The 25,267-nt window shown below is 40.7% G+C and overlaps 1 protein-coding gene across 5 annotated transcripts in view; it reads left to right on the forward strand.

The window, feature by feature from the left end:
- PDE1C (phosphodiesterase 1C) overlaps positions 1-25,267 on the forward strand; it is a 259,982-nt gene that overhangs the window by 56,831 nt on the left and 177,884 nt on the right. For 2 of the 5 annotated variants that reach the window (XM_074541818.1, XM_026793438.2), the window contains exon 1: positions 14,831-15,560. The exons of 1 other annotated variant lie outside the window; for it this stretch is intronic. In XM_074541818.1, coding sequence (XP_074397919.1) covers positions 15,460-15,560 — 101 coding nt within the window. In that variant the 5' untranslated portion in view covers positions 14,831-15,459. Of the gene's footprint in view, positions 1-14,830; positions 15,561-25,267 lie in introns of those variants that run through there. 2 more of the 5 variants (XM_074541812.1, XM_074541830.1) reach the window with 1 other exon arrangement.

Raw genomic sequence — 25,267 nt, forward strand, 5'->3', positions numbered from 1 at the left:
TGATGCACTGCCTGATTATGTTGAATAGTTTGTGCAGTTCAAAGACTAGTTTGATGAGAATTTTTATGTTGCGTTTCCAAGTGCTGTTCATTATATCATAAATTCTCTTTAATTTTACTAGTGAGGGAGGAGGAATAGCTTCTTGTTTGAGTGGCTGAGAGAAGGAGACTTAGGTTTAGTTTTTGTGTTGCCCTCTCCTGAGAGGATGCAGTGAGTCTGTACTTGGCCTTAGTGGATGGAGGTACAAGGTAAGACGTGTTGATGTGTGCCATGGGAACACTGAAAGTTTGAGGGTTTGGCACCTCTCCATTTAGCCTTCAGTCTCTGCTAGGAAGTGCCTCAGTGTTTTCATCGGTCTGTGGGGAGAATGGAACAACAAAAAGCACTCCATTTTGTGCCCTCCCGGCGTTGTAAAGTGAGACATGGGGGATGAGAGTCCAACACAGTCTTTCTTTAACCTTTCCTTTAAAACAGCATTGTCTGATCCCAATGCACAGAGGGTAAAATACTACCTAGAAGTGTCAGGGTGGTAACAAACAGTAGATATCCTACTACTCTCTTCTCAGAAGAGCTCTGGGGAGTGCTTTACATGTATGTGCCAGTGTGTATTTATGGGGACACGTGTACCAAGGTGTGTGAGTCTGCACATGCAGTACCTGTGTGTGCCGATGTGCACAGCTCTGAGTACACACACAAGCACCAAGTCATACATGTATTGTTTGCTTTATTATGTGCATGTGTGTTAAATTTTCCTCTCAAGTATGACTACATTAGAGTACAGCCCTGTGTCTGTGAGTGTGCACAAGCTCTGCAACTGTGAGCATAGCTCTATGTAAGATATATGTGTTAATAGTATTACACATAATAGTGTGCACAGATTTATATGCTTGTGTTAATGTACACAAGTTCTACGTACAAGTAAGTCTCATGTTTGTGAACACATGCACATTAGTAGAGACTGTATGTAAGTGAGAGTCTCTGTGGCACACACAGTGTGCTAACGTGTGCAAGTAGAGCGTACACAGTTCCACGGGTGTGTGCAAGTGTAAGCTGCTAACAGGTACTTCTGTATGCCAGAGATCTAAAGCATCAAAAAAATACCTGAGTGTGTGTGTACTAGTTCTGCACATACCCCTACGTGTATACATGGGCTGAGCATACCCAGAAACACGGCTCTGAATGCACAACTCTGTGCATCTACCTGCTGCCTCACCTGAGAAAACAAACATGTGTGTTTGTGTGTGTCAATGTGTATGTATCACTACTGAGCTCTACTGACCAGAGGAGCCCCTAACTCCCTGTGTATAATATGTAGAGTTCAACTTCGTTTATAACAGTAATACAAACCGACCTATTCAAACTGTTGTTATTTACATTCTTACCTTGTGCTTTAATTTTGTTGTAGACTTGTATATGTATATACTTGTGAAAGACTACTCTAATTGCTTTAAATAACTGTTTAAGTAACATTTTTGAATGGAAAATTCAAATTGTATTAGTCATTAGTATAATTTTTGTATGAAAATTGCAAGTATATGTTAAGGACAGTAACAATAAAAAACATTAAAATAATTTGCTTTAAACTGAAGTATAGTGAGACCCAGAGGGCAAGACCAGGTTGGCCCCTGTACTTGCCACCAAGAAGATGATAATAACCCTACTGCAGGCAGCAACCCTGTAGGCATGGGAGGTGGGGGTAAAAGCCATACTGGACCTCTGTTCACAAACTCCACCAATCATTTTGCTTAAAACTCTTTTCCACTGTCCTCACCCACATCAACAGATACTATTAAAAATGAGTTAATTACTTGAGCCAAATAACTTATAAAATAGAAAAAGGGGGTTGTTATAGATGGATAATGAGATGATTGGCTCTCACAATTAAAAGATAACTATTGTGTGAATATTAAGAAAAACTTTAGTGATGTATTGTTATGTTATTGTAGTTTAGATGTCCTCTGTTCTCCCCATAGTTCCCTTTTCCCCCCCTGTATTGTTGCCATCAGACAGCTGGGGTTGCCTAGGACAGGTAGAGAGAAGGCTGCACAGGTGTCCCTTACCTGGGGCAGCTGGGAATGGAAAAGCTTGGTGCTTAGGGGGTGTGGCATGGCAACACCTGATCTCCAATCAAGTTACAAGAAAGCAGTCTCCACTGATAAATGGCAAAGAAGAGCTGACTGACAGACTCTGGGAGGGGCCAGGGCTGGCTGAAGCAACCCCCAGGGGTATAAAAGTCTGAGCATCCAGGTTGAAGCTGAACCAGTCACATGGTATGCATGCAGGCAGTTCCCAGCACTGCAGCTTTTTCCTTATGTAGTCCTTTTGTTGTATTTTTCTTAAGGTTTAATAAAGCTTTTTAAATTTTCAAAGTCATGTGACTTCTTCCAATTGAATCCCAGAGTCTGGTCTTCCTGCTGTGGTGGGAATTGATTCCTATTTTAGAAGACAAATGCTTCATGCTTTTAAGAAGACGCCCCACATCTGACAACACTGGGCTCAAATAGGCAACTGTTCAGGTTTAAACACAATCCTATTTACACTAGTTTTACCTAGCCCTGCTGATGCTGAAAATTACTCTAGATCAAGTTCTCACAGGATACTTCAAGTGTATTTGGAGTAAAAAGGTTAGATAGTGTTTAAACAGACTTGTCTTTTTGGGCAGTGTGTAGATCTAAATATGTGCTTAGTTGCCTGAAATCAGGAAGAACCTTTCTATGAACTGTGTCAGCTAATGGTATTTGAAAATGAAATGCACATAGTGGTTAATGGAACCTTACCTAAGTTCATAGTTGAAGGCTAATTCCAGGGTACTTAATGAATAAGTATTTCTAGAAAATGACTATTCAATATAGTTGGTAAGTGCTGCTGTGTGCCTTTGTATGAAACAACTACACTGCACTAGCTCCTGAGCAATAAATAGTTCTGTGTATTTTACTTCAAATAGACCTCAGGGAGCTGGAAACTTGTTTACAGGTATATAGAGATATATTACAGATATATATACTTGCTTTACCTTTGAGTTTTTGGGTGTTCAGATATTTCACTGTATAATTAGAGACTATCATCCTGTAAAAATAAGGCTTAGGATCATAGTATTTTTTGGATCAAAAGATGATCACGTTCTAACCCCTCTACCCTTCCACTGGACAAGGTGGGTCGATTTATTTGTAGCCCAGAAAGCCAACTATATGCCGGGCTGCATTGTAATAAACATGGCCAACAGGTTGAGGGAGATGATTCTGTCCCTCAACTCTGTTTCCATGAGACCCCACCTGGAGTACTGTGTTGAACCCTGGAGTTCTCAAGCACAGGAAACATGTGGACCTCTTAGGGCAGACCCAAATGATCAGATGAATGAAACACTTCTCCTACGAGGAAAGGCCTGAGAAAGAGCTGGAGTTGTTCAGCCTGGAGAAGAGAAAGCTCTGAGGAGACCTCATTGTGGCCTTTCAGTACTTGAAGGGGACTTATAAGAAAGATAGGGACACACTTTTCAGTTTGTGTTGTAAGCAATATTTTCTGTCATAATATTGATGGAATTGACCCAGCAGAAGAGCAGGAGCTGTGATTTGAGCAAGTAGCTGTGACTTCTCCTGGCCAAATGCTGAAGTTCTTCAGTAGATAAAAGTCAATAGGGCTTTGGAATTAATGTTTAAATGGGATTGTTTAATTGCACTCCAATACAAATAAGAAGAGTGGAGTTCCTCCAAGAGTTCTCTGTATCCTAAGCTGATCAATCTTAGCTGAAAAGCAAGACTAAAACTAATATACAAAAAAAAAGCAAAGGGCAAACCAAAGACTAGGTTACATAATTTTGTTTTCTTCTTTTGTTAATAACATAATTATGTAATTAAAATCAAGGGGTCTTTACAGCTTGAAAGGCTGGGATCCTTGTTACAATTTTGATTCTTTTGAGGTAATACACAGACAAAACACCTATTTGTTTGACCTAAGAAGAAGTAATCAGTGAAATCCTACCACAAATGCCTGCTTTGATGGCAATTTTGTACTGGCATGTGAAAATGCATTTGTTTAGACATGCAAATTTTATTGTTTAAGACGTAACTGAAATGTAGTACATTAAATTTCTTAAGCTAGTCTCTGAATTATTTGTGAACAAGTAAACAAATTAATTTCATTATCATGTTTCTGCAGAAACTGGGAGGTTATTTTGAGGTGAGGTGGGACATGTCCTACCGTTTATTATATCTCTGTAATTTACTTGGACACTAAACTGAGAATAAATCAGAACAGCAGATAGTATCTATTCTAATAATTATTTGTACATGCAGCAGAAAAAGTCTTTCTCTTCCTTTTAGCACACATGCAAGATGAATTGTTGCAGCAAAATGTTTTTTTCTAGGCTCTGATTAAAACACAAGTCACAATTTGGCAGATCATTTGAGTTAAATTGCTCAGGCTGTTCTGCTGCATCTGTTTCAGTACACTTCATAAAGGACTGTGGAGCTGCTAGAATGAAGGCGGTGCTAGTGAAAAGAGGGAATTTCCTCTTCTGTCAGGCCAAACATATAGACAAGAAATTTCTTAGAAGTAGAAGGCTCCTAGAGGAGCCTTTGGATAGTTATAAGTTAGTGCCATGAAAGAGTCTCTGGAGAAAGCGCCAATTTGAAATAAGTGACAACTGGTAACCAGCTGCATGTCAGAACCTCTGAATAGGCTTGCTATACATCACTGGTTTTAGAGACAATTAAGACTATTTAATTATGCATTGAATTTATTTAACACATATATGATGAGATTTCATACATCATGAATTTTCACTGAATCCAGTTTCTGCCAAGATTCACAAGGAGTTTTATTAATATTTGTTGATTTTACAGTGGATGCATTACAGACAGGCCAAATCTAAGCACTGTTTTATTGGCACAACAGGCCTCAAATCATGCCTGTTTTGACATGGTTTGCCAAATATATACTCAGGGATGCCAGTGCATATTTATCACTTATCATTAAAATGCAATATTTTCAGAGTCCATGGATAATATATTTAGCTAAAAAATATCAACACAAGAATTATTTGAGCAAAAGATGGGAGAATAAAACTGCTTCAACTGCTTCTCCATTGGTGCTGGAGATGGAAATGCCTCATGCTAGCAGGAGCAATAATTGAATGGGATGGTGCATGAAAAGGAAATGTCATGTGCAACGTCTTTCCTTCCTAATACCAGTTTCACATGTGTTTGAATATACATGTGGAAATAAAACCAAGTTATTAATGCCAGATTCTATTTCCAGGCTTTCTACCAGTACGCACCTTATCTTCTCTGGTTGCCAAGCTGACCAGTCTAACCTGAAAAGAGATTAATATTTCTGAGGAGTCCTCATGAAAGACCTTGGTGTGCAATGTGAAAAATGTTTTCGTGATTTGTGTCAATCAGCAATAGAATCAGCAAATGCTTGTATCTGCTGTGTTGAAAATGGATGCATTCCTTGGGATAGCTACAAAGAACGGTTTTGAAATTTTCTGTGGCCAAACAAAGCATTGGAACAGAAGTAAAGAGATGAGGTAGCAAGGTGGCTGATGCTCAGAATAAAATAGAGGAAGTTGTGGTAAAACTAAGGGGATTGCAACAAAGTGACTAAATGCTTATGTATAATAAAAAGCTTGATGCACTTAACAAAATCATGTTGCAGGCACCAGTGAAGTGCCTCCCTCTAGATGACCACAAGAAGGACAGGAAGCCATCGACCACCTGGAAAGATTAGGAAACTGCTGATCCCAGCTTATTGATAATTGCTGATTCAGACAAACCAAGAACATTGGAAAACGCTTTGTCGGCTTAAAACCAGTATATATACTTTACTGACCTTCTAAGTGGTGTGTGCCGTGAGTGGAGCAGTGACTCCCTGGCCACCTAGCGCTGCTTGCTTGCTTTCTTTAAAATAAAAGATACAGAAATAAAATTCAGTGTGACTGTCAAAATTTTATATCACAATACAGTCTATATGATACAATATGAAAATATATATGAAAATCACATATCTACAAGTTTTCTCAAATTGTTGGCATGTATCAGAGTTACACAGGGCTGTTTGTGTACTTTTATAGTGTCTCTTTTTAAACTTTTGGTACTAGCCTTTTTTACCTTAACATTCTTGTGTCCAGTCTCATGCTTTTATTCAAAAACACTCATGTATTTGTCATAGACATGTTTTATGAAAAATCCTTTTGTTAGGATTTTTTCTCCTGAGAAGTTGAAAGGCCTCAGGAACAAAATGTAAACAATAATTATCTGCTGCTCTACAATGCAACATGTGCATCTTTGATTGGTCCATGTTGGTTGTTTCTAATTAATGGCCAATCACAGTCAGCTGGCTCGGACTCTCTGAGAGTCACAAGCTTTTGTTATCATTCCATTTTTTTCCTTTCCTTGCTAGCCTTCTGATGAAGTCTTTTTTTCTATTCTTTTAGTATAGTTTTAATAATGTATATATATATATATATATATATCTATTATAAAATAATAAATCAGCCTTCAGAAACATGGAGTCAGATTCTCATCGCTTCCCTCATCCTGGGAAAACCACCTGCAAACCACCACATGTATTTATGTACACAGATACAATTTTACCCTCTGTGCAGATGGTCACAATTGACATGTAGAAAAAGAATAATTTGAGTCTTGATAAACATTTAAAACCATGGGAATCCAAAAGCAATAATAATACTTTTAGGAAATACTTAGGTTTGAGTTATGATGGTAACAAATGCTTCTTGCATATAAATCAAATGTTTACTGACTGGTGAACCAATTGCTGCTAAGCATGTCTTTAATTAGTCAAGGTAGCAGGTAAGAATGAAACACATTAAGTCATGAATGAAACTAGTAGATACTTCTTTGGACTGCGTATAGACTTACGGATTTATGACACTGAATCATATTTATCTGAAGGAAGGACATACAACCCACTTCTCTCTCAAAGATAGATCTGTTCCTTAAGGACAATAATGTAATAGCTTCTTGATTCAGAAGTGATTTAATTGTAATCTTCTTTCTTATTAAAATACCCGTCCAGGCCGACTTTTTTAATGTTATGGCATGTACAAAAAAATACTTAATGTCTTCTTAGGTGTAACCTAGATAAGTAATTTCATAAGCCAGTTGTGCAGAGTTCCAAAATCTTTTCATGTCAGAGATGCAGAGATGCAGTGATTGTAGTTGAGAGATCTTCAAAACAGAGTTTTCCATTTTTGCCCCTTTATAAAATTTTCCCCTTCCCCGCTACATTGCAGATAGATTTTTTTTTTTTTGTCTCTATGTGAAAGTACACAGATTTTTGTGTGTTGGACCTACATGGTGAAACTGAGGCATCTGAAGAGGACATTCATAGTTGCTGTTCTGGATATTCTTGCACAGGATTTGGCTGAGACCTTTCTACGTATTTTCTGCTTATTTGGACATGAAGGTGAACAGTCGAGGCCTGTAAGGAAGGAGTCTGGGGAGTACCCTTTGCCAAATCAAAACTTTACCAATAAACTGTGAGAAGGAGATTAGTGATGGTGATTCCCTTATGCTGTATATAGGAAACATAATGGTATTTTTTCCTGACCTCTCCTGCACTGTTCCTGTCTATTGCTTCACTTCTTGAATTCTTAAATCCATTCAGTAGTGGCCAAATTTGCACAAATGGGGCCACTAATGAATGAATTTAAGAATTTAAGTGGAAATGGGGAAAGAGGTTAGATGCGAGTGTAGACAAAATGTTGCTGAAGTCTAATCCTAATGGATCTAATTTCAATGAAAATTTGAATGGAAATGGCAGGAATTAGCTTAAATTAGAGTTTAGGAATATCACTTGTTCTTCCAGTGCAGGATTAATCATGAAGTATTATTTAGCAGATTTCTACTTATTGATAATTTTTGGTGTTGCCAGTGAAATGCCATAAGACAGTGGTGAATATTATGGGTGAAGTGGAAGTTGTAAATAACTTGTGATCTTCTAGCAGTGCTTGAAAAATCAGTTTAAAACCCAGTCCTTATTGATGTAGAATGAAGACTATGACTTTCAGGTAATTTACTGCACAATTTATTTTAAATATTCATTGGAAGTGTAAGGATTTATCATAAGTTGGTGATTTTCCTTTCAGAATGTGGACCAGTAGCACTGAGAGGATGATAAACAAAAGGCAAAAGGGACACTGTAAATCTCTCGCTATTAAGAAAGCTTATATTTCCTGCAGTTGTAATATGCAGTTTCCAGGATTTCATAGGTATTCATGTTCTTTGCAATATGTTAGTTGGTCTGTTTTAGGATATTTTTCTGTCCAACATGATAATGAAAAGGGATAATAGCAGTACAAAGCCCATGTAATTTCTCTGAATTATAAAGGCAATCAAAATCCCTTAGCATGTTATGTCTCAGTGGGTGCATGCCTGGGAAACATTCTGGTCAAAAGAGACACCATCCACTTTTAGAGAAGACAAGGAGGATTTAGCTTCACAGTAGCAGGATGGAGGGTATAAACTGCCTTTGAATCCTATGTCCTGTGCATCCTGAAATGGGGATGCCAGTTATTGCCTACAGAAGAGGACCACTTCAACCCTTCTTCAAAATGTTCTGCAATACTGTTTCCTTGGTGTGAACAACCTCTTTATCTGGAAAGTCTCTGGAGTCAGCTTGGCTACATCCATGTTGTACAAAGCAACACACTCAATTTTCAGAAGGCTTCAAACCTGTTTTTCTTTTAGCATGCATATTTTTATACATTCTTACAAAACTCATAAGTGTATACTTAACTCATTGGTCACGAGAGACAAAGAAAAAGCTTATTAGAATAGGTAGTTCCAGGTTTCTCTCATTGATCCTTTTTTTCTTGTTTTCTATGTCAATGACCTTGGTAGAAAATTCTTTCAGGGGTAAACATGGATCCTTTCATCAAACTCTCTCTGGCTCATAGAAGTTGCTGCAAAACCTCTTCCACACATCCATAAAGTGTTTTCTTGCTATGACATTTTTTCTGTAATTTTTTTATTTATTATAAATGATACTGGCTTTAAGCAATGTAAGAATTAATAATTGCAGTAAGAGTAGTTGCAGCAAAAGAGGATGGGGAACATGCCAGTACAGTAAAGTGCTTATAAGTACCTGCAGGCTCACAAAAGTAATATTTTCATCAAAGGGAAAAAGCTAATTCATGTTTTGAGGATAGGTCTTTCCTTTTTCTATCAGAAGACAACTTATGAGAGGAGAGGAAGTTCAAAAGTGCTTAAGCTGTTCAAGGCAGCTCAGCCACTGGAGCTGAGAAAAGAGTGGTCTCTGAGGAACACCTTTTAAGACTTTAAAGAAGCATCTTCTGTGAAGTAAAGAGTTATTTTTACTGAATAACTATTTGCTAACTTCTTTCCTCTCCTCCCAGAGGAGAAACTCCTGTTACCTTTTTTTTTCCCTCTCAGAAGAGTGTGTTGCTCTAAGCTGATTGTCCTCTCTGTCCAAGAACTCTCTGCAGAGGCATCAATATCTTCAGGGCACAAGTCTTGGTGCAGCTGGCTGGGTCTAGCCTGCTGTCTATATAATCCCTGTCTAGCATGGGGAGCCTTCATCTTCACCTAAGTGAGGTGGGAATTTCCTTTTGTGCTGTACCCGTCAGGAGACTTTTCCAGAAACTCAGTACTGTGGTAGAAATCTTCCATCTTTCAAGATGTACTCATGGCCTGTTATTTCATTTTGCTCTTGTGGCAAATTGTTCCTCTAAAGGTAAAGTTTGCTGGTTTTTTTTTTTTTACACCCTGGTCTTTACCTCTCATAACGAACTGAGTATTGCAATCCTTTTTAGCCTTCCTTTTGCTCTGTTGACGCAGTTGATTCCTTGGGGTTTTCATGAGCAAGCACAAGTAGGGAAGACAGGTCAGTTGTGGCAGTGAAGAGTACTGTGAAAGATATTTTACCCAACATCCTCATTTTACTTTACTGCTAGTATTCCAGTTCTCTGCTCCACTGCCTGTTTAAAAAAAAAAAAATAAAAAATTGAGGCCTTCATGAACTCCAAATGTGCTAAATCTGCCGCATTTGTGTGATCACATAAGTGGATTTAGGAAGAAAGAGACTAGTTTAATCACCGTAAGAGCCTGAATGAGAGATGCAGGACTTCAGGCAGCTCTTCAAAGTGCAGTTTATTATATCCAAGATGTTACAGCAGTCCAGGATTGTGGATGACAGAGACTGTGCCTACAGCTGTCAGCTCCAGCTGCAGACAAGCCTGAAGACCAGTTAGTTTTGGTTACAATGCATTATATACTTTACTGAGCATCTAAATACAGAAGAATCAATCTATACCTTAACTTTTACCTATAGCCTATCATACCTTCAATAATTACCATATTCATGTTACTATTCTCCAATCACTAAAAGTGATTAGTATGTTACAGTTTAAGCTAGAAGTTGTTTTTCAGTTTTCTTGCAGTGGAAAATTCTGAGACCTTTTTTTCTACTTGCAACATTGGCAGTCTTGTTTGCCTGTGGTATCTTTCTGCTTGGTAAAAGTATCTTCTTGTTTGAGGTGAGTTTTACCTTTGCTCTAAGCCATAAAACCCCCTTCTAACTAACATATCCTTTGCCTTCTTAGTTATCCAGTAAAACTGGCTCAGCTATTCTTTTCTACTATAACAACACTTGCTTTCATTTCTATTCCTTCTTCAGATTCTACATTCAAAAATCTTTCTGCCAAGCATACATATCTGTTAAACTTTCTTGTCAAACTTTCATCCTTCCCAACATCAGTATTAATGGCTGTGTGGCTCTGGTGTGTCAGTTGCCAACAGAACCCTAAAGTCTAACCTTGGGCAGAAAAAGAGACGAAATTTCACTTGGAAATTACTGTTTAAGAAGTACTAGTTATAATTTAATAAAACTAAAAAGTGGAACTGTCTGAATATCTTCCATCACTCTCTTAAATCTCAACATGAAGAATAAATAGGGCCAATGCAATTCAGTTACATAGTTGAACATGTCTCCCTCCTCCTAACTCCCTTCCAAACAAAACAAATAAAAAGTTGCTTTTAACTGAAAAGGAGCAAGAAGCTATTTCCTGCTAGGATAAAGACTGGGAAAAATCTGCCTAGTTTATTTTGGCATTAGCAGAATTAGAAGACATGTCAGCGTTTTACAACTGTTTGAATATAGAACTAGCAAAACATTTTGGAATATGTTATTGGCTGACTCATCATACTGACATAACTAAAGTTCAGGAATCCAACTCAGATTTATAATAAATTTAGAAAAGACAACCTCCTTTACTGCAATTTTGGTTGGACGCATTAGTGGTAATAGAATAAAATTTATTCTGGATTATTTTTATATGGACAGACATATGGATATATTATAGTTGTACTAATTATAGAACTTGTTTCAACATTCACACAGGCAATATGGAGCAATCACAATAGTCAATATGTAGGAATAGACACAGGCAATATGTAGGGATAGACAACATGTCAATACACTTCCAGTATCTCATGCTACCCCTTCAGCATGGGATAACTTCTCCATTTTTGTTGCAATCTAGCAAGGACTTTATATAACTTGCTGTCTGAAATTATTGTTTCAGTTTGCTCATGCTCACAAAAGTGCTGTTTCTGTCTTGGAAGCATTTTTTGATGCCTTTCAGTTGGCCTTTTGAATGTTACTGCTATACCTACTTTGCTCTCATGAAAGTAAGGAGGTCTCTGAACTTTCTCACTGTTTTTCTAGTCTTCATTTAAAAATGTGAAGAAAAGGAACTGTAGGCTCCTTTCCTTCCTTAACTGTAGGATAAGGAAGCCTGCTGCTGGTAAGTTTAACATGAGGACAGAGTCTATTTTGCAGCCACATATGTCAGAGGTGTCTCTGATTTCTCCTTGGACTATGCATGAGATACTTGTACCACCATTCTGAGAAAGGCAGACCTACTCTTGCACTCCCTGGTATTTTGACTGTTTAACAGTAATGCCTGCTGTCATGGAGGCACAATGTGGATTCTACTCTTCTCAGCTGCCTTTTACACCTCTCTGCTGTATGTCAGCATCCTCCTACATCTCCAGTCCTTCAGAACTGAAAGAAATACTTGTAATTAAGACCCTTCCTGCTCAATCAAAAGGCTTTTAACACAGATGTCACTATTGTCCTCAACCGAGGAAGAGGAGGAAAAGAGGATAAAGCCCCCAGATTTGCCCAAATCTGTGTGCTGTGGTAAAGGAGACAATCAGTGACTCCTTTATCAGAGTATAACTGGCCTGCCTGGGACCTCCGTCTCTCTGTCTCATTGCTCTTCATCCCTTGCTGCCACTGACAGTGCTGACCTAGTGACCTAGGAATGGAGTTTCTGAGCTGGCTGAGATGGGTGATCTGGCCCTTTTCCTACAGGCAAGCAGAGGAGGCAAGAGGGCTGCTTCAAGGGCCAAGGAAGGAATCATCCTGTGCTGTACCTCATGCCAGGTAACAGAGCAGCAGAGGGAAATGCAGTGTCTGACTCAAGTTAGACCCGTTTGAAGGCAACAGTGGTGTCCTGGACCCCACTTGAAACTGCTGAGAGATAGGTTGGGGAAGTGCTTGGATACAAAAAATTACTAGGATTAATTCAGTTGGTTATAACATGGACTTCTAATGCCAAGCTTGTGGGTTTGATCACGATATAGGCCATTGACTTCAGATTTTGACTCAAAGATCCTTGTGGGTCCTTCCAATTCAGAATATTCTGTGATTTTTTGATTCCAGGGATAAAGTTTGTGTAGTGTTGCTTCAGCCATAGGTGATTGCAACGGTACATGCACTGTGCTATCTGCCCTACCAGCTTGGTCATCACCTGTGTAAGGCTGAACAACAGATGTTTCTGACAGGCAGATGGACATTTGCTCATCTGAGCTCCCCTCTGCTGTAAAGACATGGCCAATGCACAGGAGGTGGCTTACTGCTTGTATCCATCAAATGGCAGTCATGATTGTCAAGCTCTCTAAATGAAGTGAAACCAAATGGTGCCATTTGGTTGCCTACAACTTGTTGCCTTAATGCAGCAATTATTGTGAGAACTGAAGGAGGGATGCTTACTTGGCCTGTAAATTTTGTCTTCTTGGAAGTTACTCTCTCACCATGAGGTGAGCCATAATTTTAAGGACAAGGCAAGCAATATGATATGTATTCATGTCGGATAGTTATGGGACAAAATCATAACGTTTTACAGCCACTGCCTTGGTATTTGCTATTTTGATGACATCTATCACAAAATCAGACCACAGGACTGAAACGAAAAAGGGAATCCAAAACTTGAGCTCAAACCTAGTGCTACCAATATTCTGCATTCCCATTTCTCCCGGTTACTTCCTCTGTACCTTAAAATAAAATGTGTGAAAAAAGGATAATATTTTGTAACTACTTTACTCACTAATAAAAGGCAGTGATGTGTGAACATGCTAACAGTTTACTGATGGGCATCAGTGTAATGGAAAGTAGCACAAGCAGTGAAAAATAGCACTGTGTTCTTAAAGCAGGGACGTAAGAAGATAATATGCCCCAAACTTTTGTCAGAAAATGTGCAGTTCTTTGTATCACTCAAAAGAGGTTCCTAGAGCAAACAATTCTTTGTATCATTCAAAAGAGGTTCCTAGAGCAAACATGCTGGCTTGTCTTTTGTAATCCACAAGGGAAAAAAGGACCACCTAGAGAATTATTCATGTTTTTACCTCCCATAACTTGTCTCTTTTCTTTAGTGTGTACCATGTGTACCAACTTCACTCAGCTGCTCTCTGGTTATATTTGAGAATCTTAGTCAGCTGCAGAGAGCTAGAGATGGTTAACAATTGCAGCAGCACTCTAACTGGGTAACTACTTAAGAGCTACTCCTAGGAAGGGATTGAAACTGCTTAGAGTGATGGCTGATACAATTTGGCACCTAGCAATGGGAAAGATGACATTCATTATACAAAGAGCTTTCTGAAAAGCAACATCAAGCATGTCAGAGACCTGCCTTGGACCTAGCACTACAGACATATTGTTGAATGTTATTGAAAAGAAGAGGGGACTTCTCCAAGTCACAGGCTACACGACTGAGATGCTAATTCTTTCACTGCAGGCTCTACTTCTCAAAAGACAGCTTTTGCAATACGCAGCAAAATGTGTTTTAAGGCTGAGACAATATTTTGACAGTTATTTTCCCTCTGCTCTGATTGCTTTGGCTGAAAGCACCACATCAATAAAATTAACTAAAGAGAAGCATGCAGACATTTTGGCAGAGTTTGAGAGATCACTGATTGGGCTGGTGCAATTAAAGAAATCCCTGTTCTTCCCTGTGCTCAGAGCACAAACCCTGCAGGTGTGGATAGGCATGTCTCTGGGGGCCAGTATGGGGATGCTTCAGGGGAGCCAGAGGCAGGCATCCTTTTGCAAAACTAAGTTTTAACCTCCACTGTGCAAACCTCTTATTCAAAGACACTGACATAAAGAAATATCTGTGACTTATGTGTTGGACTTGATTTCTCTTCAAGTGACTTATCTTCTGAGCATTTTCAAGCACTGGCACTTTACTGATTTGTTTGCTTTAAAAGTGGATTTTGCCCCTGTTGAAACCTTACAGCCCCTGCTTTGCGTGTCTCTCTCAGGAGAGCAGTCTGACTGCAAGGAAGATAGCTATTTGCTATCTTGATAGCTATTTGCCCGAAATGAGTGGCTCACTTTCTGTTTTTTCCCCTTTTTCATTTTTTATTCAATGATTTTTCTTGATTGGGTTTTTAATCGAATTTCAAATTCAGTCTTTCTCCAATAGCCTGTTCTCCCTCATCTGTCTGTGGATGTGCATGCACATGAGAGAGAGGGAAGCAAAGAGGGAGGCAGAGAGTGAATCTGTTCTTGGGCTGTGTTGTCAGATTAATTCTTCCTCAGTTGTCAGGTTTCAAGCCTGTTGGCAGCGCTGCTGGTAAGTGGGAACAAATACAGCTAGGGAGAGAGGGTGAGGCTGACCTGGTGGGGACTAGACTGAAAGGGGCCTGTGTACTGCCACCTGCACAGCAACAGGCAGTGTGGTAAGGCAGAGCTGCAGCCTTGGGGACCCCTGCAGCTGTCAGACTGCCCACAGCAGCCCCTGCACACACAGCTCACTCGTCAGCAAGGGATTTTCCTCCCCTCCTCCCCAGATAAAGATCCCTCAGCTGCTATTATGGGTTGTATCCTTGGCTTATTGTAAAAGCAAAATGAAACAAAAAACAAAGGGAAAAAATCTATGTGGTTTTGCAATCTGGAGATGAGCCTTTGATCCTCTCACTCAGTCTGAGGATGGTGGCATGCTGGCACAACTGCCTCCCGTGTACACCTGAGCTCTCCAGAGCTGCCCACACAGTTCCATTTGCAGGATGGGGGAGAAGTGTGTGCCAGAAATGTTAACTGGTCCCCATCAGCATTAAAGGGGGAGAGTGTGTGTGTGTGGAGGCAGCAGTTGTCATCGCAGAGCTTTAACCAAAGTGGTAATCTGCAGCTATGGAGTCACCGACTAAGGAAATTGAAGAATTTGAGAGCAACTCTCTGAAATACCTGCAGCCAGAGCAAATAGAGAAAATCTGGCTTCGTCTCCGAGGCTTGTAAGTAGTACATTTTTTTTCATCTCCTCCAATTTCCTCCCACTGTCAATATTATTGTAGCACTTTTTTTTTTCTTTCTTGCTGTACCTTCAAAATCTCCATCAGTTTCTATACCTGTTCTCCATAAATAAAGTTACTTTATCTTAGTAAAAGATCCATTTACTTCCGTAAATGGAACTGCTTCTTACATTGAACACTTTCAAGATATAAGTAGTTACTGGAATGCTAATTACTTCAGGTGTTATATTAGTAAAGTTTTGTTATAGCCTGAATGATACTTAATAGAATCCTCTGTTTTCAATAATCTTGCCCTTAGCTGCAGCAGAGACTTTTCCCCCACTGCAATGTACACCATTTCTAGCACTGGCATGATGCATAAGGACAAAAATAGGCAGTGAAGGCACAACTGGAAAACATTTCCAATAGCATTTGTAATGGCAGCAAATTCATCTTCCACTGATTTGATTGTACTTATTAAATTATATGTTAAGCCTGACTTGCCATGAGATGACTGTATATTGCCTCCTGAGTAGAAAAAATGTATGTGCTTAAAGAACTTGGCACTGCAGAAAGAAGAAGTTATAGTGTCTGCCTAGCTTATTTGGAAACAATGTCTGGTGTTTTTCATATTCTCAGTATGTAGAATCCTGTCAACCATTTATTTGCCCATAATTTCTTACCTATGGCAAAGACGAGTGTTACCATATTAAACTACACCCCTTCCTGTGTTCAGAACTGTTTATGTTTGTTTTTTTTCTTCAGCCTCACATGTTAGAGTTATTAAAATTTCAGTCCCCAAGAGAAAAGTAGGGGGGAAGGGACCACGGATTCTTGGAAACAGCAGAAGCAAAAGAAATGAAGGAAGGGTAGGCCAATAGTTGAAAACAAATGGGTTAAATTTAAACTTGAGTTGCTTTTTGGGTGTTCTTTTGTGGGAGCAACTATGGTATGTTTTACAAGCATAGCCAAAACTTCTGTAGGACTTAAAGCAGCACAAGAGACATGCATTAACATGTTTCTTTCAAAGCATCATTCCAGGAGGCCTATTTTGTGAAGGAACCTAATCAAAGTAGATGACACCTGTCTTGTGAGCCTTCCTAATAGAAGACTAACACAACACAAACTCTCTATTAGGATTTATTGAATTTCTGTTTTATATAGAGTTTAGGAGCATGCTGATTTGGATTCTACCTGACTGAGTGTTTTTTTGTGGGAATGCTGAGCAGGTGTATTCCTTGTACTTGAGGGCCATGCAGGACTGGAATAGGGCTTCCTCTGTCACTGAGTGGCTGTTTGTGAGAATGCTGAGCAGGTGTGCTCCTTTTGCTTGAGGGTCACCATGTTTGGAGCGGGGCTTCCTCCATCTCTGAGTAGCGGGCTGATTAAAAGAGGCCTCTGGGGAGTGCAGCGATCCAGGGCAGGCAAACAGGGGCAGGGCAGGCTCTGAGGACATGGCACAGCTCTGAGGATGTGGCACAGCAGTTTGTGAAGCAGTTTGAGCAGTAACAGTTGTAGGATTTCTTGCTAATAAGGTTTACTGTGGGTTGTGCGCGGCATTTCTGTTGATTGGTAGGTTTTAGCATTTCTGGTAGAAATGGTTTGTACACGATTAAAAATTGTAGTTAATATGAGTGTATGTAATCAGGTGGAATCCTCCAAAAAGGATGCGTCTGTCCAGACCTTTCTGTGTGGACTGCTTGAGCTTATCAGTGGTTTCAGGAGATGTTGCAGAGGAAACCTGCCTGTGGTGTGAACAGGTGAACAGTCTCCTTTCACTGGTGGCCGAGCTTAGAGAGGAAGTTGAAAGACTAAGGATTATCAAGGAAAGTGAAGGGGAAACAGATTGGTGGAGTTCAGCCCTTCTATCCTTGAAGGAAGCCCACCAAGAGTTAGAGGACTCCCATGCCTCTCACTCTCAGACAATAAAAAGACACTTGGAAGATGAAGGGGAGTGGAAGTGGGTATCTGCTTGAGGAGGTAATAATAAAAATTCCTCCCTACCCCCCCTCCCAAGCTAGGTGCCACTTCTGGATAGGTACGAACTCCTGGCTGGAGACTCAGCCAGATGATTTAGAAGAAAATTATCTGCACAGTGAGTCTCCAAATTATGGCTCATTGGTGCGAAGGATTACTACCTCTAACGTCAAAAAGGAAAGAAGGATAATCATGGTGGGGGATTCCCTTCTAAGGGGAACAGAGGGCCTACCCCACAGAGAAGTCTGCTGCCTCCCTGGGGCCCAGGTCTGGGATATTACTGAGAGACTTTCTGGGCTGATTCAGCTCTCTGATTACTACCCGCTGCTGATACTCCAGGCTGTCAGTGATGAGATTGAAAAGAGGAGTGTCGGGGCAATTGAAAAGGACTTTAGGGCACAGGGACAAGTAGTTGATAAGGCAGTGGTACAGGTAGTCTTTTCCTCAGTCCCTTTGGTGGCTGAGAAAAATGGTGAAAGTAGTAGGAGAGCTCACATTATCAATAAATGGCTCAAGGGTTGGTGCCACTAGCAGAATTTTGGACTTTTTGATCGTCGGGCATCTTTTACGGCACTTGGCCTATTGGAACCAGATGGGCTCCATCTCTCTGTTAAGGGTAAAAGGTTTTTTGCTTGTAAACTGGCCAAACTTTTTGAGGGCTTTAAACTAGGTTTGAAGGGGGAAGGGAATGTAGCTGGTCTCTCTGGAAGCAGGCCCAAAGGTGATAAACCTGAGTTAGGAGCAAAATCAGCAGCCCAGCTGAGGTGTGTGTACACAAATGCGAGCAGCATGGCCAACAAACAAGAAGAGCTGGAGGCCATGGTGCAGCACTGGAGCTGTGATGAAATTGCTATCACAGAAACATGGTGGGATGACTCACATGACTGGAGTGCTGCACTGGATGGCTACCAGTTCTTCAGGAGAGATAGGAAAGAGAAGAGGTGGAGGGGTGGCCCTTGATCTTAGGGATGCCATAGGTATTGAAACCAATGATGACAAAGTTGAATGACTATGGGTAAGAATTAAGGGCAAGGCCAACAAGGCTGACATCCTACTGGGAGTCTGTTATCATCTACCCAGCCAGGAAAAAGTGGTGGACAATTCATTCTATAAGCAGCTGGAGAATGTTTGTGGATCATCAGCCCTTGTTGGCGATTTCAACTTGCTGTACATTTGTTAGGAACTTAGTACAGCTGAAAAAAGACAGTTCAGGAAATTTTTAGAGTTTGTGGAGAACTTTTTGTTCTTTGTAAATAGAGATGGGTTGGTGGGAGATGTAGTGGTTGGAGACCGCTTGGGGCATACTGATCATGAAAGTATAAAATTCTCAATATTTGATGAAGTCAAGAGGAACATTAATAAGGCTTTTACACTGGACTTTTGGAGGGCAGACTTTGGCTTATTCAGGAAAATTATTCAGAGAGTTCCCTGGGAAGTAATCCTTAAAAGTAAAGGAGTTCAGGAAGGGTGAGCGTGCCTCAAAATGGAGATCTTGAGGGCACAGGAAGAGACTGTCCCTATGTGCCAAAAGACAAGTCGACAAGGCAAATGTCCAGCGTGGATTGGCAAGGAGATTTTGGAGGAATTGAGGAAAAAGTCTGTAGAAGGAGGGTCAGGTTTCTCAGGTAGTATTTAAGAGGGCTGCTAGAGCACGTAGGAAGAAAATTAGGGAGGCTAAACTTTAGTTTGAACTTAAAATGGTGACTTTCATAAAGGATAACAAAAAATGTTTTTATAAATATATGAATGGTAAAAGGAAGGGTAAGACTAACCTTTGTTCTTTATTAAATGCAGAAGGGAACTTTGTTACTTTAGATGAGGAGAAGGAAGAGGTGCTTAACACCTTGTTTGTCTCAGTTTTTAGTGAGAAGACTTGCCCTCAGGATAACTGTCCTCTTGGGTTGCTTGATAATATCAGGGAGCAGAATGGTCCCCCCATTACCCAAGAGGAGGCAGTCAGAGAACTCCTAAGCTGCTTGGCTATTGATAAATCCATGAGACCAAATGGGATCTATCCCAGGGTGATGAGGGAGCTGACAGATGAGCTTGTGAAGCGTCTCTCCATCATTTACCAGTAGTCCTGACTCACTGGTGAGGTTCCAGATGGCTGGAAGCTGGCCAATGTGACGCCCATTCATAAAAAGGGTGGGAAGGAGGATTCTGGCAATTATAGGCCAGTTAGCCTGACCTCTGTACTAGGTAAGGTTATGGAAGAGTTTAGAGTGTCATCACACAGAACTTTCACTCCCTGGCTGCTGATGGGCTGCCAGCTGCCTCTGTACTTTGTTTCATGAAGCTGGACCTGCCTTCAATCAGTTTCCCCTTTTACCTAAGTAGTCCTCACCCTGCAAGAAATGTTTCTCAGGGATGTGTTGATTGTTTGCTTAATGCTCTCAATAGCTGCTACTGCCAGAAAAATATCTTGAGTCTCTTGCTCTGTTCTATTCTCCTTGCTTCATTGATCCTGTCCAGAAGACAGTCTTTTATTCAGACATGTGTTATTCAGCTCTGGACTTGGACACCATGCAAAGCATAGCCAAAAACTTCCATAGGACTCCAAGCAATTACATGTTAGTCTTCCTTCCACTCTCTAGTGGTTGCTAAAAATGCTGCTAAGATCAAAACCTTCTGCTCTGCAAAATATATTAATGAAGATTAGGTGGGAGTCCCTTACAGGTCACTGTTAGCAGTGGAACTTGGAGACCTCATTTCAAAACATATGGTTTCAAAATTGCATGATTGTTTTCAAGCTGATTTTTTCTCTGTGGAGGTATGAGCAGTGGTGGCTGTGTTGGGGAATTCTTGTTTTAGTACTTGGAACCCTAGCTGTGAGACTTAAACATCCATCTGCTACTTACAACTCTTAAAGCTTCATGAAGTGACTTCAGTTTCCTGCTGATTTCTTAAGAACAGAGAAAGCACTGAAGCCCTTTTCAACACTAGGATTAGATGTTGCATCTGAGGACAAAGAAGAATGCAGAGGCACATATCCAAGGAGCTTTATGAGTTTCATTAAAGATGTGCTAGTTTGTGGAAGCTGAAGATGCAGCTTTCAGGTATTTTTAGTTTGATTTTGGTTGCTTTTATGCCGTAAACCCCCAATTTTTTAGCTATTACAGTAGTGGTACATCAACACTGGCATCTGCTGGTTCCCTGCTCTGATTTACACACTGAAGGAAGAAAGGAGGGAAAATGGACTTTAACCTTCTTCCCAATTGCTGGGGTTGACTTGCTAAGTACACAATAAATCTCTTCAGTCTCGGTCTTTCCTCATGCTGTTACTCTCATAGAATCAAGGTTGGAAGAGACCCTTGAGTTCATCAAGTCCACCCATTAACCCAGTATTACCACTGTAGCCCTAAACCACTAAACCATATCAGCCAGTGCCAGATCCAGACACCTCTTAAAGACCTCCAGGGATGGTGATTCCACCACCTTCCTGAGCAACCTTTTCCAATGCCTGACCAGCCTAACAGTGAAAATTAAAAAAAAATTTAAATCCTAATCTCCAGTGTCTCATCTTAAGGTCCTTTCCTCTGGTTCTCTCTTTGCAGGCACAGTAGGAGAGACCAGCCTCCACCTCCCTAAAACCTCCTTTCATGTAGTTATAGAGAGTAATAAAGTTCCCCCTAACCTTCCTCTTCTAGAGACTAAACAAATCCATATCTCTCAGCTGTTCCTCATAAGACATGTTTTCTAGACCTTTCACGACCTTGCCTTTCACTGGATAGACTCCAGCACCTCAACATCCTTTTTAAAGTGCGGCACCCAGAACTGAATGCAGTACTTAAGAACCAATGCTGAGTACTGGGGGATGATAATTTCCCTAGTCCTGCTGGCTACACTATTCTTGATTCAGGCCATCTATCATGTTACATGCCATTTACCTCCTTGGCCACCTGGGCACTCCTGGCTCATATTGAGCCAGGCATCAACCAGCACCCCCACACTTCTTTCTGCTGAACAGTGCTTGAGCTACTTCTCCCCAGGCTTGTAAGGCTGCATGGGATTGCTGTGACCCAAGTGCAGAACCCAGAACTTCACCTCATTGAACCTCAGGCTGCTGTCCTCAGCCCCTTAAGTCTGTCCAGGCCTCTCTGCAGAGCCTTCCTATCCTCAAGCAGATCAACACTCCCCTCCCCATGTAGTGTTTTCTACAAATTTACTGAGGGTGCCTTCAATCCCCAGGTCCAGATCATCAATAAAGATGTTTAGCAGGACCAGCCCAAAACTGAGCCCTGGGGAACACAGGTAGCAACTGGATTTAGCTCCAAGTCTCTGGGTCCTGCCATCTATCCATTTTTTCCCAGCCAATGAGCCTACCCATCCAACCTGTAAACAGACAGTTTTTCTAGGAGAATGCTCCGGGAGATGGTGTCAAATGCGTCACTGAAGTCTAGAGAGGCTGCATACACAGCCTTCTTCCACTAAGTGTATCTCTTTGTTGTAAAAGGAGATCAGATTCATCAGGTAGGACCTGCTCTTCATAAATCTGTTGGCTGGGCCTGATACCCGGGTTGTCCTGCGTGTGCCATGTCATGGCACTCAGGATAATCTCTTCCATAACCTTGCCCAGAACCAAAGTTAGGCTTCATCGGCCTGTAACTCCCCAGACCATCCTTCTGACCCTTCTTGTAGATGGACATTGCATTTACTAATTTCCAGTCAGCTAGGACTTGCCTGGTAAACCAGGTGTTTTGTTTAACCCTGGTCAGCATTCAAACACCACATAGCCACTTGCTTACTCCCCACATCAGCAGGATTAGGGAGAGAATTAGAAGGGCAAAAGATAGAAAACTCATGAGTTGAGATAAAAGTTTATTAGAGAAAAAAAAAAAGCCATGGCACAGAATCAAAACAAAACAAGAAACTATTTCATTCCTTCCCAAAGGCAGGCAGGTGTTCAGACATCTCTGGGAGATCAGGCCCACATAACATATAATGGTTACTTGGGAAGACAAAAGCCATCACTCCAAATCTCCCCCATTCCTCCTTTCCCTCACTTTATACACTGAGCATGATGTCATATGGTATAGAATATTTCTCTGGTCAAGTTATGTCACCTGTCCCAGCTAGGCTTCTCCCAATTTCTTTTGCTTATCTCCTCACTGGCAGAGCATGAGACAAGAAAAAAAAAATCCTTATGATAAACATGACTTGGGAAAAACTCAAAATGTCAGTATGTTATCAATGCCATTCTCATTCTGAATCCAAAACCGCACTCTAAATAGCCCCTGAAATTAACAGCATCCTAGATGAAGCCAGAATACCAGGACTGCTGGCAGATGACTGAAAGTGGTTTGGCAAGTTCTTTTGCAGTTCCCTCATTATTCTGGGGTGGACTCACAGACTTGTGAGTGTGTAATTTACGTAGCAGATCACTAACCATCTTCTCCTGGGTTATGGGGGTTTCACTCATCTCCTGACCACCAACTTCCAGCTCAGGGTGCTGGATATCCTGAGGACACCAGTTTTGATACAGAAGACCTAGGTAAAAAAAAAAGCCATTAAGTACCTCTGCCTTTCCCCTGTCACTACACTACCCTCTGCATTCAGCAAACGGAGACACTCCTTGACCCTCTTTTTGCTGCCGGTGTATTTGTTGTTTTTAACTGTAGTGGCCAAATCAAGTCCTAGTTGGGCTTTGGCCCTTCTAGTCTTCTTCCAACATGACGTGCAACATCCCTGTAGTCCTCCCAAAATACCTCATCCTCATTCCAGAGGTCATATATTCTATTTTTCCCCCCTAAGGTCAAGCATAAGTTCTCTGTTTAACAGGAGTGGTCTTTTTCCCTGACAACTTATCTTTATTTACATGGAGACAGCCTGCTCCTGAATATTTAACAATCCATTTTAAAGCACATACAGTATTCCTGGACTCCTTTGCTCTGCAGGACTCACAAAATCTCTGTCAAGCTATATCCAGGTCTTGTGAGGCCCACCTGGTGCACAGGATCAAGCTCTAGGGCCCACAATATCAGAAGGGCTGCTGGAGCACCAGAGGAAGCCATGAAGATGATCAGAGGGATGGAGCATGTCTCCTATGAAAACAGGCAGAGGGAGTTGGGGTTATTCAGCCTGAGGAAGAGAGGACTCCAGAGGGACCTTGTAGCAGCCTTCCAGTTAGTCTACAGGAAAGCTGGAGAGTGACTTTTTACAAGGGCATGTAATGATGGGACAAGGGGTAATGGCTTTAAACTTTTAGAGAGAATGTTAAGTTACAAGGAAGAAATTGTTCTCTATGAGAATGGTGAGGCAATGGAACAGACAAGTTGTGGACACACTATCCCGGGAAGTGTTCAAGGGCAGGATGGACAGTACTTTGAATACCTGGTCTAGGTATATATCTATATATACCTATATCTACTATGTATCTCCCATGGCAGGGAGGTTGGATTAGATGATCTTTAGAGTCTTTCAACCCAACCCATTCTGTGAAAACAAAGAGCAATCTCTGAACTGTGACATGAACGGGACGCTTGAAATTGTACTCACTAAGAAATTTAATGGGCAGATAAGGTATAGACACATGTAAAGCAGTGCCTTTGAAACCTTAATGCTTTTGCTGAAAATCTGGAACAATAATCAGCATTTATCCTTAGCTTCCTCTGCAAAGCACTCTGCATCCTGTCAACAGTGAAGAGGTCCCAATGATAGATCTTGCATAAGAACAACTTTTTATTGAAGTAAATTATGAAGAAACAACTGATTTCATTGAAAAAAGATGTGCTTTGGCAACTGAAAATGGTCTGGCAAGTGTTAGTGCCACTGCTGAGTTACCTGTTTCACTGTCTTATCTGTATGTGCTTTACAATATTTTTAGAATTTCTTAGTTGCAAAATGTCACATAGGGAACAACTGGTTCTATCTGTGACAGTATACTGATCTGAATAAATTTTATTTATGTGGCCATCATAAACAGGAAAACAGAGAACTCTTCAATTCCAGAAGCGTATTCTACATCATGGCCTTCGTCCCTCAATATTTTAGCTCACAGAAAACATTAGGGTTTAAAAAAGTCCATCAGAAAATACTACTTTGTTAGGAAGTGTGTAAATACATTGGATTTCAAGTGGAAAACAGGAATGCGCTAATTAGTTTCTGGAGGTGAGAGAATCCCAAAGGCTTTCTTTGACCTTGGTTTCAGTCCTCCTGAAGGTCCTGAGTTTCTTGGTTTAAACTGAAGCCCTGTTTGCCCTGAGAGCAGAACAGAGCTACCTTCAATCTTTTTTAAATGCACATGCTACCACCCTTTTTTTCTCATTTTTCCATCATTCTTGATGGACATAGAGAAGAATTGTATGTCAATGAACCATGTTAGAAAACCTCTCTGTAGACACCTTAGGTCCGTGTTTCACTTTCATTATGGTTGACAGTTCACAGAAGGATTGGGAAAGTCTCATTTGTCAGACAGTGGATATTGGACATGTGCTGGAGGCAGCAGTGCAGCCTAGAAATTCCTGGTTTGGGTGAGCTGTGGGTATGGATATCTCATTAGTTTTAGAGTTTGCCAGGGTCTGGTTGATCCATAATATTGTTGTTCATGTAGAGTGAAGAAGGGCTAAATTTCACCAGTAGAATAACATGTAAGTTAGTCGTGTTGTATACTACCTGTGGAATAGTCCATGGAGGAGCAATGGGAACAAGAGAATTGTTGCCACCTTCTAGTCTCATGCCTGACAAATGGACAGACGAGAGAATGTATTCCAACAAGTAGAAGAACAGAAACTTCA

The sequence above is a fragment of the Zonotrichia albicollis genome, chromosome 1, assembly GCF_047830755.1.
Source record: "Zonotrichia albicollis isolate bZonAlb1 chromosome 1, bZonAlb1.hap1, whole genome shotgun sequence".
Classification (NCBI taxonomy): domain Eukaryota; kingdom Metazoa; phylum Chordata; class Aves; order Passeriformes; family Passerellidae; genus Zonotrichia; species Zonotrichia albicollis.